Below are 13,008 nucleotides of genomic sequence, written 5' to 3' on the forward strand. Positions count from 1 at the left end.
TACCTAATTAATAATAATAATAATAATATTAATAATAATAAATAATAATTGTCTTTAATACAATTACAATTATTTAAATTGTATTAAAAGCTACTTAGAAAATGTCAGGCTTTTTCATTTTAAGGACTCTTTAGACAGCGTTGTGCAATTAAAATTCGCGAATATAAGAACAAGGGAAACAAGGAACGTTTGTTACAATCTAGGATTCATGTCATGTCTAGATGTAGCTAGTAGTATTTTATTCTATTCATTATGCAGAATCGTGACACCGCGCGTCTGTCGTTTACGTGATTATAAATAGAGATGATCGGCGCGATCACGTTTTTGCGTTGCGCTTTACACCGTTTTCTCCTTTCAGCGTAACGTCTTTTTATAGATGATCGTTTTATAGATGATCGCCACATTGTCTTTTACGGCCGTAGTCTCTCTGTTGATGGATTACTCTATCCGCGTTCCTATTCGCCTGTCTTATTAAATTTACTTTGAAACGTGTAAATATAACACGGAGCAGCTAGGAATGGCGATATCGTGGATAACATAAACGGTGATATTGAGGCAATTTCGTTCTGTGTGCTCAACTGTTGGCAAATAAATCTGGTGACTGCACTCGGCAGCGAATGTCTCAAGGTGCAATCGATGATGCGCATTTGTACAAAAAAGATTATACTATCATTCCTTATCTACAATTCTATTTCTTTCAAGTTTAAGTACGATATAAACAGTCATAATCGGGAAAAAAGATTATAAAATGTAAAGGGAGATCTGTCAGAAAGCGCGCATTCATATAACAAGATTTATCTATTAACGATCCCAGCGAAGGAAAATAAATTCAAATAAATTGAAAACTGCAGTTCATTTCGATTTATCCAAATTCGCGCTTTAGAGTCACAGAGCATTTTTGTATTCAAATAAATTCAAATGGAAATTGAAATACAATCGATTCATTATTTTAAATTCGGATGGATTCGTGTTCTCATTATATTATTTATGGATTCAAATGAATTGAAATACGAAATGAGCTGTTTATTAGGTTGAATTCAAATGTATTCATATCGATATTATATTATTTTGGAATTTAAATCGATTGATAAAATCTGAAGCGCAAATTCGAAAACGTTGAAATAAATTAATTTATATGTATTTCAAGTCATTTTCATTTGCTGGGTTTCCAATAAACGAAAATAAATTCAAATAAATTGAAAATTGGAATTCATTTTAATTTATCCGAGTTCACGCTTTAGAATCTCAAAGTATTTCTGGACTCAAATGAATTAAAATACAAAACACGTTATTTATCATTTTGTATTCGGACGGATTCATGCCACTATATTATTTCTGGATTCAAATAAATTGAAATACAAAATAAACTATTTATCACGTTGAATTCGAACGTATTCACATACCCATATTATATTATCTTTGGATTTAAATCGATTCGAAAAATCTGAAGCGCGAATTTAAAAATGTCGAAATGAATTCATTTCTATCCATTTCAACTGATCTTCGTTTACTGGGATATCTTCCGTCAACAGACGTGTTTTGATTACATTTTAACAAGTCAGTTATGTCAAATACTAAGAAGGTATTTGATGCGTCGGCGCTAACTTCTGCAGAGATCACCCGCGGGGTCGAAATCTGGGATGCCGCGCAGTGTCGCGATGGGCTGCGTCCCATGAGGTCGTTCCAAGTTATGGAAAGTCCGATGCGCTCTTATTATAGAAGTTCCCTGACTCCGTAGCCGCGCTAAATTATCTGTGGACCGCTACTCGGAAACGACAATAGTTCTTGACGGAAGCGGAGTGAAACTAACAGTCGTTTAAAATGTGAAGTTTTTCCAAAGAGTACTTTATAATAGGAAGAATTTGCGTTGCTAGAACAGACTCCGAGCGACTTTACCTTCCATTATCCAACGAGAATTTGTTATTCCTTTAATATATAACCGTTTTGTCATGCCGAGTGCATTATTATAATTCCTTCTGACTTTGTGTCTTTTCTATTATAAGTTGATTGTCTTACTCGCGAAAATTTTGTCTTGAATGTCATCAATTCAATTAGAGGTATAAAATATATGTGTATTATTGTATGACATTTGTCGCGTAAAGAAAATATTCGTATGTGTTACTAAATCAATAATGATATAATATAAAGGCACTTATTTATGTTGATAAAATGTTAAATAGATGATTATATCTCTCGTTCCATCGTAATTACTAGTCCAACTCTGGCCGTTTTAAATCACAATGCACGGATGTAATCAATGCGCAGTCATTTATATCGAGATGATAGACACGCGTACTCATTTAATTATAGTTACAAAAAGAATATTACAAAAAGTTTTTTATATGTTTTGACTTATTTATTTATTTATTCAGAGAAGCAACAAGTTGAACAATCATTTATCAGATAGCAGCTATTTTGAATAAAATTTGTCATGCAGTATTTAAGTGCAATTTAACACATTTCATACGCATGTGTTATACGTATAACATTTATTATGTTTATGTTATTTAAATACATATTATTTTTTACTTCAGAGAAATGTATGTTCATTGCAAACTGATTGAAAATCATTATTTTATAATAATTTTTACGTTAAAAAATTTGTGTTAACGATTTGTGCCTCATAAAAATTGGACTGAAATTCGCGATGCAAACGAAAATCTGTACAGTATTGGAATAATAAGATTAAATAATAAAAAGACTGTGTGGTGCAATATACCTATACCTCGTCTCGAACTTTGTACATATTTATGTGAAGATAAATTAATACAGAATGGATGATGATATATGTGAGTACAATATCCATGATCAACTAGCAATTTTTATACATGTTTAATGCACGTTTTATTGTGATTTTATACTAATTTTGCTGTGGAAATATAATTTCTAGTATAATTTTATAATTATTTCTAGAATATTCACGCTTTTATTGTTTAAAGTAATAGAGAAATAATTCGATATGGAAGATTGGTTTCTATTTCAATGTTACCAATGTAGTCTAACTTAACGATCATTTCTTATCACTGATAAACTATCATAAATATACGAAAGATAATATTAACAAATTTTATTCGTTGACTGTCTTCTATTTAGAAAAATATGTATAATATTATTATAAGTTTCGACGTGCATTTCACTTCTACGCTTCTAAAACCGCGAAGGATTAATAAATCTGATTTAACTCTTAACTTGTGCGGCATAATAATGTTATCTTCCTTTTGCAAAGTCAAGAGTAGTTAAGAAGCTGAAAAAGAATTTAAACTAATAAAAATAAATTTTCCAACAAATATGAAATTTTATCCATGGTTTTAGTAAATTTTAACAAGTTTTGAAAATGACAGAAACGCTTTGTTAACGTTCTTTTTAGAACGGAATTGTTTGCAACTTTCCTTATTTACACGTGTTAATGTTTCAAGTTATAAATGCACGGCGATGTTGAAGAGAATGCTAGAAAAGATAATCGTGGCATTGTTTTCATATTGAGAAACCATTGTTCTAAGTAGTCTAAATATTTCTCGGTCAACGGAATGTTTACTTTCTCTCGTCGAAAGTGACATGACGTAATAAAACTGTATTAATCTCTTGCGTGCCAGAAAAAATATACGCTTTTAGAGTGCTTTCAATGAAAGCATTGATTTTACACACAGAAATTGGCTCTTTTTCAATATTACTAAAATCTTTTTTAAGCTATCGTCTTGAAAACACACTTATGTGTCAAGATATGAATTCTGTTTCGAGAACGAGAGAAAACCAAAAATTATCGAAATTATTATTATTATTAAATTATCCGTATATTTATGCGGGTCGTTGCAGTAACTTTGTTATTTTCTTATCGTTTGTGACTGCAATTGTAAAATAATATTTTTATGATTAATTACATTGAGCAAAAATAAGACAACAATTAATCACAATCATAAATTATTGTAAAACAAAAAAAAACGTGTTATATCATACAAGTTGCAGACAATCAAGAATACATTTATATGAATTTTTTTACTCTCGTGCGTGTAAGTTATATAAATTCAAAAAGGAGACTATCTCCGGATTGTGCAAGTGGACGAGCTGAGATATTCGGCGATGAAAGGCGGTCAAAGTGGTTGTCCGTTATCATCGTTACATTTATTGATATCAGGTTCTGTCAGTTGTTCAACTATTACTTTGTTAATAGAGGATTGATTGATCATCATTAGTTAGATGTATTACTATATATTATTTCATCAAACAATTTTTCGTTAATAACTACAAATATTTAAAAAACAAGATGTAACATTGAAAATATTTATTTTATAAAATTATGTAACTTGTTTTTCTTTAAGGGAAATATAGGAAAATGTATCGTAGCTTGCAAAGATAAATACTTCAGCAACCTAAAATGGAATATAATACAATTTTATTATAACGTAATATTAAAGAATAATAAAAAAAATGAATATTAAATTTTTTTAGCTCCAAGTTGTTAAAATTTCTTGAGCTTCAGTATATTAAATTACAATAAGAGCTTCAGTTAAATTTTTATCAACGTAGATTAAACAAAAATAAAAAATAATAAAATATAAAATGATTATTGAATTTCTCAGTTCGTATTTGTTAAAATTTCTTAATCTTTAATATATTAAATCGTAGTAAAATCTTTAATTAAATTGTTATCAAAATAGATTAAAAGAAAATTAATAGTAAGTAATAGGTAATAAAATATGAATAAATATTATATAAATATGCATTCTTCAAAAAATTTTCGTAAAAACACTATACAATGTATTAATCTTTAAAACGAAGATAGAGAAGTATTGTTCAAACAGCTGAGAGAGGGTTTTGTCTTAAATAGCTCATAATTACCGTAAACAGATTTTAGATATGAAATTAATTAGATTCATAGCCGCAACGCGTGAACCAGGCGTGCGACCATGCACATCGGTGAGGCCAATATGTAACATCAAGATGCTATCTGGGTTATTGACACAAGCGTTTCCGTGGTATACATACCGCAATCAAGAATACATTAGGGTTGGTGCAAAACGTATCAGTTTCGTTGCATTAGTGACGGAGATCGGAATTTTCGATCTCCCACTATTAGTGTTGATCTGATCTCGACGATTCTCGTTAAAGATCATATAAAACAGAAAGAAGATATCTATCGTAAAATTTTCTAACAATAAGTCGCGGCGAGAAATGAGAGCGCATGGAAGAATTGGATATCTTGCAACTTGTAAAATTTACTTTAATTATAAATTCAGAACTCATTGTCAGAAACAGATATCTATCGGAAAATCTACCGGGTCGCGGCGAGAAATGAGGAAGTTCATGGAATTGGATCTTGTAACTTGTAAAATTATGATTTAAACAGTTCGCGTGAATACTATTAATTATGAAGTCTCACGTTCCCTTTAAATTTCCTTAAATCACAAGAGGTGCACTGTACAAATGATGTCCGTGTGAAATCTTTCAGAGTTTTTATAAAATTGTCGGCTAAATAAAATTCGTACATTGAAAAAAAAAATTAATCTGACTGAATTGATTGTTGACTTGACTACATTTTTTAACTTGATTAACTTTCTTGAAGTATCTATTTATATATTCAAGTTAAATATATAAATGCTTGAACTGAAGAAATTTAATTTTGACTTAAATATTTAAATACTTAAATTAAAGATATAATACTTAAATTAAAGATTAAATACTTAAATTAAAGATTCAAGTCAACAATTTTTTTTCTCATTGTAACATTTGAAGTTTCATAATAAATAATTCAATTTATGATTTTTCAGGTTAACGTTGTTATACGTACTGTTATACTTGTTTAGACTCTAAATTTTACACGAGACCTATCAGTTTACACACCTAGCAAACAAAAATTAATTCAAATGAACTGATAATTGTAATTCATTTTAATTTCCCAAATTTGTGTTTTACAATTCCGGAGTATTTTTGGTTTCAAATAAACTCAAATGGATTGAAATACAAAATGTACTAATCATTTTTAAATTGGATGGATTCATATCCATACTATATTATTTTTTAATTCAAATTGACTTGGAAAGTTCTGAAGCGCGAATTCGAAAATGTCGAAATAAATTCATTTCTATCCATTTCAATTCATTTTCGTTTGCAGGGCATGCATGCGAAAATAAACCCATCAAACAAAAATAAATTGAAATTCAAATGAATTGAAAATTGCAATTTATTTTAATTTATCCTAGTTCGCGCTTTAGAATCCCGGAGTATTTTTGGATTCAAATGGACTCTAATGGATTGAAGTGCAAAATGCGCTATTCGTCATTTTGAATTCGAATGGATTCACGTCACATTATTTTTGGATTAAAATAAATTGAAATACAAAATGAGCTATTCATCATCTTAAATTCAGATGGATTTATGTCCGCATTATTATATTACTTTTAGATTCAAATAAATTAAAAAAAATATCGAAATAAATTCATTTCTATTCATTTACGTTTGAGAATCTGTCAGTGTAGTTTACACGTGCACATATGAATCACCGTGTGTTTTCAGATCATGCTACCGATTTGTAGGTTTGAGTTTCGTTTCGCGCGGGCCCCATGTACGAGCATGTATACCTGTTTCATTCGTAGTATACTTCCTCCGATTTCTGAATCCCTGTTTACCTGTGATGCGCTGGGCCTTACGGTCAGCGGTGCAAGGCCTACGAACGCCCGATTGAAGGGTCCCCTCACCTTGAGATTGCTCCATTCTTTATTTGCGAAGAATAGCATTACGAGTACCTTTGAAACGTGCCAAGGAAGACGTTACGAACGTAATTACACATGGGAAAGAAACCGTGATAATAATGAGGAGCCTTACTCTTTATAGAGTGCGAACAGTGCGATTCGCGCTAATATTGACGATCATTATATTCTCATTATACGCAATACATTTCTGAAATATGCGCTTCCTTTACAATTCCATTATTCCATTATATACATTATAGTGTTCTACTACTCTTAATTCCGTAGATTGCTATTCTAGATCTCTAAGCCCATGATCTACGGCCTACGTCGAGGCTTATTTTCAATTAAAAGTACACGGTACATCGAACGTTCGCCGTCGTTTTTCCTTCGCAGTCTCAACGAAGACGATTATAAAATTTTTATCGTCCTTTATTTTCTCTCGCACGATTATCCGAGGGGGGCCTATACAGGCGTGCCTGGAGAAAGGGGGGAAACTCTCGCGGTTGGAGCAAGGAGGAGGTGCGATGCGCGGTGCCTCGGCGAGACGAGAACGGAGCTACGCCGTCGATGTGCCGACGGTGGTGAGGGAAGTTGGGCCTTACGAGGTTGCCAGTTCGCTCGTGGCTTGGCCGGCGTGCGCACACTGCGCACCGCGTTCGACTAGTCGTCGATTGACGTTAGCTCGCGAGGGAAGGACGTGTGTGGTCGCGTCGCTGTCTTCTGCTCTTTTTTTCCTGCTCGCGCGCAGCGCGGAATCGCGTCGGCGTCGCTCGCTCTCCGTCGTCCACGTTTTCCGTCCGAAAATCGACGACAGTGTGGCGCGGACCCCGTGAGATCGGTTCGCGGGATGTCACGAGGTGTCTCGTTCCGCGGCCTCCGGCTACGACGATGGTCGTAAAGGTTCCGAACGAACCAGTGCCGTCTCGCTCGCAGAGGAGAGAGAGAGAAAGCTGAAGAGTTGATGCGTGCGGCCGCGCGTGCGACGGCGGGCGACGAGTGCGTCGTTCGGTGTGCGTGAGTGCGTGCGTGTCCGGCGTGGCCGGTGTGCCTCTTGACTTGTCAGAATCGTCAGAATCAACAAGTGGCGTAGTATCGTGTGGGCGCGTGCGCGCGCGCGAACGGCCGATTCTAACCTCGGCGGCGGCGGCGGTGAGCGCTGCCTTTCCTCCGCGCGTTCGTGTATGTGTGTATGTGTGTGCCTGCGTGCGTGCACTTTGCGTCTTGTGTTTGTGTGTGTGTGCGCGCGCGCGCGCGATACAATCGACGGCGTCGCGACGCGTCGCCGGCATCTGATGCGATCGTTCCGTGTCCCTGGATATTAACGTCGACTGCGGTCCGCTGGATACGTCCGAATATCTCAAGATGGAAGTCGTCTACATAGGTGCGTGCGTGCGTATGCGTATACGTATGTTTACACCCGTTTGTACGTGGGTATGACGTATGTGTGGGCGTGTGGGCAACGCCGTGGGCTTCTCGCGCAGCGAGAGATTCTTTCTCTGTCCTGCACGTGGCCATCCCTCCCCCCTCGCGCGCGCGCGCGCGCGCGTGTCACTTTGCACCTGGCGATTGCAAGCCACCTTCTGCAGAATCTTTTCGAAGCACGGCCTTGATCTCGTATGATATCGCCGAAACCTGACGCGATCCTACGCCGTTCGGGAATGATTGTGACCCTCGTGGGTACATGCGACGTCGCGGTGTTCTTCGATGATTGGGATTGCCAGATTTGATACCGAAATTTGCGAGGCGATGGTCGAGAAAGTTTATTAAAATATTTGAATTAAATCTTGTATCAGTGTTTCCACATAAATCATTCAGACAGCACAATATTTACAGTAAATGTTTCTAAATATTGTTATTGTTACTTATTTTTTTAAATATTATATGAACATTTTCTACATATTTTATATATCACAAAGGAAAAGTCATCAATGTTTATTTTATATAATATTTACGATAAGAAAAAAGTAAATATAAAAATATTTTATATATATTTTTTATAAATATTTTTATCCGATATTTACGATAAATTTTTACGATCTGTTCAGCTTAAGATCATAAAAATGCTTATAAAATATTTTCGTCCAGGAAAGTCCAATCAATAAGGCCCATATAAGAAAAACCTGTGTCTCTATTAGGAATTCTCTTTCTGAATTAGCAAAATCAGTAATTTTGATAAAAAAATTTCACATACAGTATTGTTATTATCGATTGCTAACTTTTGGCAATAAAGCTTAAATATAATTCCTATAATTTTAACATAAAAATAGAAGTTAATGTTACAAATTAAATAAATTACAAGTTTAAAAAAATGTATCCAATAATAGGGACTTTATCCTGTATTGTGTCTTCTTATATCCAAGTTTTTACGTACGGTATTTAAGTATGACTTTTTTTTAATCACCTTGTCTTAATGAGCTATGAGCTCGAACTAATTCGTTTCCGTTTCAAAATGTGCGAGATTATGTTGCTTTTGCAACATGTAGGCATAGATATGAAGAATCTAAGAGATGAATCATATTACACAGAGCCTTATCTTTCAAGTCTTATGGCTTCATGTCGTCTTATTTTTCAAGTCTGTGTACTCGTGCTTCGCTCAACATTAATATTTCCATCTGATTTTGTGATTTCTTCATCTCTCGTATGAATAAGATATTTTTTCGATTTATATTCGCAGGTGGAAGGCTAGATTTTACGGAAAACGCGTACACAGATTTATAAGAAATTCGTTTCTTCTCCCATTTTTTAACCTAATTATTTTAAATGATTTTTATTGTGTAATAAACTTGGCGTTTCCCGAATCGAAATTTTACTTGTCGACTTCAATTGGACCTCTTACGCCTTGCTACTTTAAACACAATAATAGATTTCTTTTGAATTTATTGACTATAATATGGTCTCTGCGTGGAGAGCTTTTACAAGATTGTAAGAAAAGCTCTTTTTATTCTCAAAGTGGAAAATTTTCCAATAACTACTATCTTGAGGCACAAAATAGGAGTTCAAAAAGTTTAATTGAGGTGGAAAGTAGAAGTAAAATTTCGACTCGGGCTGTTGAAATTGTGCAACCGTTATTCTTGATGCGCGAAGAAACTGTGCCCATTAGTTATTTCACGTCAACGTGCTTTTTTATAACTGTTCTACATACATGTATTATATATATCGGTTACTTGAGTATACAGTTGCCTGGCATGACACATTTTTCTCGTTGTCACCCGCAGTAGGCAATGGAATTATCTACACTGCGAGCGTAACTTATCTTATCTTGAAACTATTTGCGCTCGGCGCGCGGGAACTCTGTGAAATGCAAGCGTACGTACGTCAGAATTGAGGATCGGTACACGTGCATGTTAAGAGAGATAACATACTTATGAGCGCCGACACTTCATTTCAGCTTTAGCACGCACGTGCTATACCGTCTATACCTGTGTACGTAAATCCATTGGCGATTGGGAAGGCGCGACGAAAATGATTGCTTAGCCGCGAATGAAATATCACTCGATACGAAATTAATATGTCACTGATCTACATCGAGGAGATAGACTAGACTTTTAAAAGTCGTCGAGATGTGACGTACGTCCGATACGTCACGTATGTTTTACTGGATTCATGCACGCGCATGTTCGATCTTTAAATTTTGGAAAGTCACTTTTCCGTCAAAGAGACGCGATGATTATGATGATTAATACATTGTAATTAGTGCAAATATACACGTAATGAACGATTTTGCTGAAGTATCTAAATATTTAGCATAGGATACAGATCAGAAAATTTTATTGGGTCATGAAAATAATTGTGACAGATGCTCAAGCCTGAGCAATGGAAAAAAATTTCAATATTTTAGCAAACAGTTTGAGAGTCCAACATAATTATTTTTATGATAAAAATATTTTCAAATCTGTAGCCAGCTAAACTTCTAGATTTTTTAGCAAAACTGTTTTTTTCGTGTATTGACATAAATAATATATTAAATTTATTTAGATCATAGTAGTATACAGTTAGAGATTACATTGGAATATATCGTCAATTTAAACTAAAACAATGAAGTTAAACAAAAAAAAAAAAACTATAAAAATGTTAAATTTGACGCTAATTTATTATTTACTAGATGCATAATACGAACACTACTTATTTTGAAACTGAAGCCCATTGCACAAGAAAAAGCACAGGCAATAAGAACAAGGAATAACAAACAACAGATTTCAACCAATTAGAAACCGTGAAAAATATCTGCGAACCAATCAGTAGTTGCGAAATCTATTGCTTGTTGTTATTTCTCGTTCCGGTTGCCTGTGCTTTTTGTTGTGTAATACGCTTAAGCAATTTAACCATAAAAATGGATTAATTAGATATTTTTTTTAACTACATATTTTGCGTTAAAATAATAAATTTTGACACACGTAGAAGTTAAAAATGACAAAATGTTATTTAACTCAAGGAATTGGTTTTAATTTGATTCTTTAATATTTAACAGTGTATTACACACATAAAAAGATTTAATAAATTTTAGAATACAAATTAAGTAATGAACGCGCGCACGGACAAATTATGTGAACAAATTGCTACAAATTAGTTTGTTTAAATTATTATAGAGTATTTTTACAATTCTACAAGATTTATTTTTGAAAAATAGTCAAGCACTGTTAGTGTTAACAGATTATTAATATATAATGTAATTTATTATTATTGTTTGTACTAATAAATTTATTACTATCAATAATAATTTTTTATGAAGAAACTTATATTTTGTAGGCCTCTATTAGGCTGTTATAAAATTTACGCTATAAAAAAATGAAATGTATATACCTAATTGCCGATATATTTTGATATAGTTTGATTTACGAGAAAACAATATTTCTAAGGTCATTAACCTTTTCAAAGGATTAACACAATTTATTATAAATAATTTTTTTATAATACAACAGTGTAATGCAATACGCTTCGTGTGAGATTTATGTTTAGATGACGAAACTACATCATTTGCAAATTGCAACATGCGCTACAAACTTAGACGTATAATCGTAAATTTAAACGCGTGCGCATGTTCATCTATAAAACCAGACTAATTGGTCGTTAATTTAAGTAGCGTTAATACTTTCTATTCGATTAAATTTTCCTCGTTTAGTTTGTATACTCCCGAACATGGTTGTCTTCGTTGTAGCAGGCCAATGAACCATTACTTAAATATATACGATCAATATTTCTATATTTATAGTTTAGAAAGTCGTGTACACAGTTTGGTAGTATTTGTATTATTATATTTGTAAGAGTTATTTACAGAATGTTGAACCACGAAGAAGTCATTCCTTTTAGAATAAATTCACTTGAGATTTACATAATATTAATCATTTGTTAAATGTGAACAAAGTAATTATTATGATATTCTGAGTCACTTTGGATGTTAAATAAAAAAAAATGACATTTATATCCAAAACAAGAAATAAAATGCCTTAAAAGAATAGTGTATATTAAAAATGAGTAATAAAGTATTTATACGCTACAGTGAATTCAATGTCCTTCGTAATACATATCGGAATAAAAACACGTAAATTTTTCAAACTATATAAATTGGCTGAAATATATAGTGAACAAACAGTTGCATACCTCTCGATATGAAATTAATATATACCATTGATCTACATCGAGGAGATAGATTAAGAGTTTTTAAAAATCGTCGTGGTGACATACGTTCGGTATGTCACATATATTTGATTGGATTAGTGCACGAAATGTTCGATCTTTAAGTTTTGAAAGACGCGTTGGTTATGTTGAATAATACGCTGTAATTAATGCAAGTATATTGACGTAAATAACATACTAATTCAGATTATAGCGGCAGTTAGCCGTTATTATGCACGTGAAAGGATTTAACAAATTTTAATACAAATTAAGTAAGTTAGTCAACACTTTGCTACTTCCTTCATTTTTTTATTAAAAATGTATGAATTATATTACGATATTGATGATGTTAATTTCATTCTATGTATTAATCTTATAACCGCGTTTGCATTATTTATTCATTCGATTGCTTGAAATAGGATTACGACGAAAAGAGAGATTCCATCTTAATCAATTTCTCTGAGATTAACATGCCATTTTTAGAATTTTGATGTAATTGATAAAGTTTGATCAAGTTTCTTCTCCAGAATTTTCAATATACATTTTAAAAAGTTTTGATAATTAAAAATGGATAAGAATCTTAAAATACAAAGAATTATTCCGTGTTGTCATTATACGTAAATAGATCGTAATATTTTTACTTTAATCAGATTTTAATCAGACCTTTTTTTTCATAAATTTTATAAAATTTTTGAAGCAATATAAAAAA

The 13,008-nt window shown here is 32.9% G+C and overlaps 1 protein-coding gene across 11 annotated transcripts in view; it reads left to right on the plus strand.

The window, feature by feature from the left end:
- The window catches only part of LOC105202434 (dystrophin, isoforms A/C/F/G/H), a 508,516-nt gene that overhangs the window by 3,265 nt on the left and 492,243 nt on the right, over nucleotides 1-13,008 (plus strand). Inside the window, exon 1 of one of the 11 annotated variants that reach the window (XM_039451750.1) lies at nucleotides 2,670-2,789. The exons of 9 other annotated variants lie outside the window; for them this stretch is intronic. In XM_039451750.1, coding sequence (XP_039307684.1) covers nucleotides 2,774-2,789 — 16 coding nt within the window. In that variant the 5' untranslated portion in view covers nucleotides 2,670-2,773. Of the gene's footprint in view, nucleotides 1-2,669; nucleotides 2,790-7,301; nucleotides 8,068-13,008 lie in introns of those variants that run through there. One more of the 11 variants, XM_039451749.1, reaches the window with a different exon arrangement.

This window comes from Solenopsis invicta, chromosome 7 (genome assembly GCF_016802725.1).
Source record: "Solenopsis invicta isolate M01_SB chromosome 7, UNIL_Sinv_3.0, whole genome shotgun sequence".
Classification (NCBI taxonomy): Eukaryota; Metazoa; Arthropoda; class Insecta; order Hymenoptera; family Formicidae; genus Solenopsis; species Solenopsis invicta.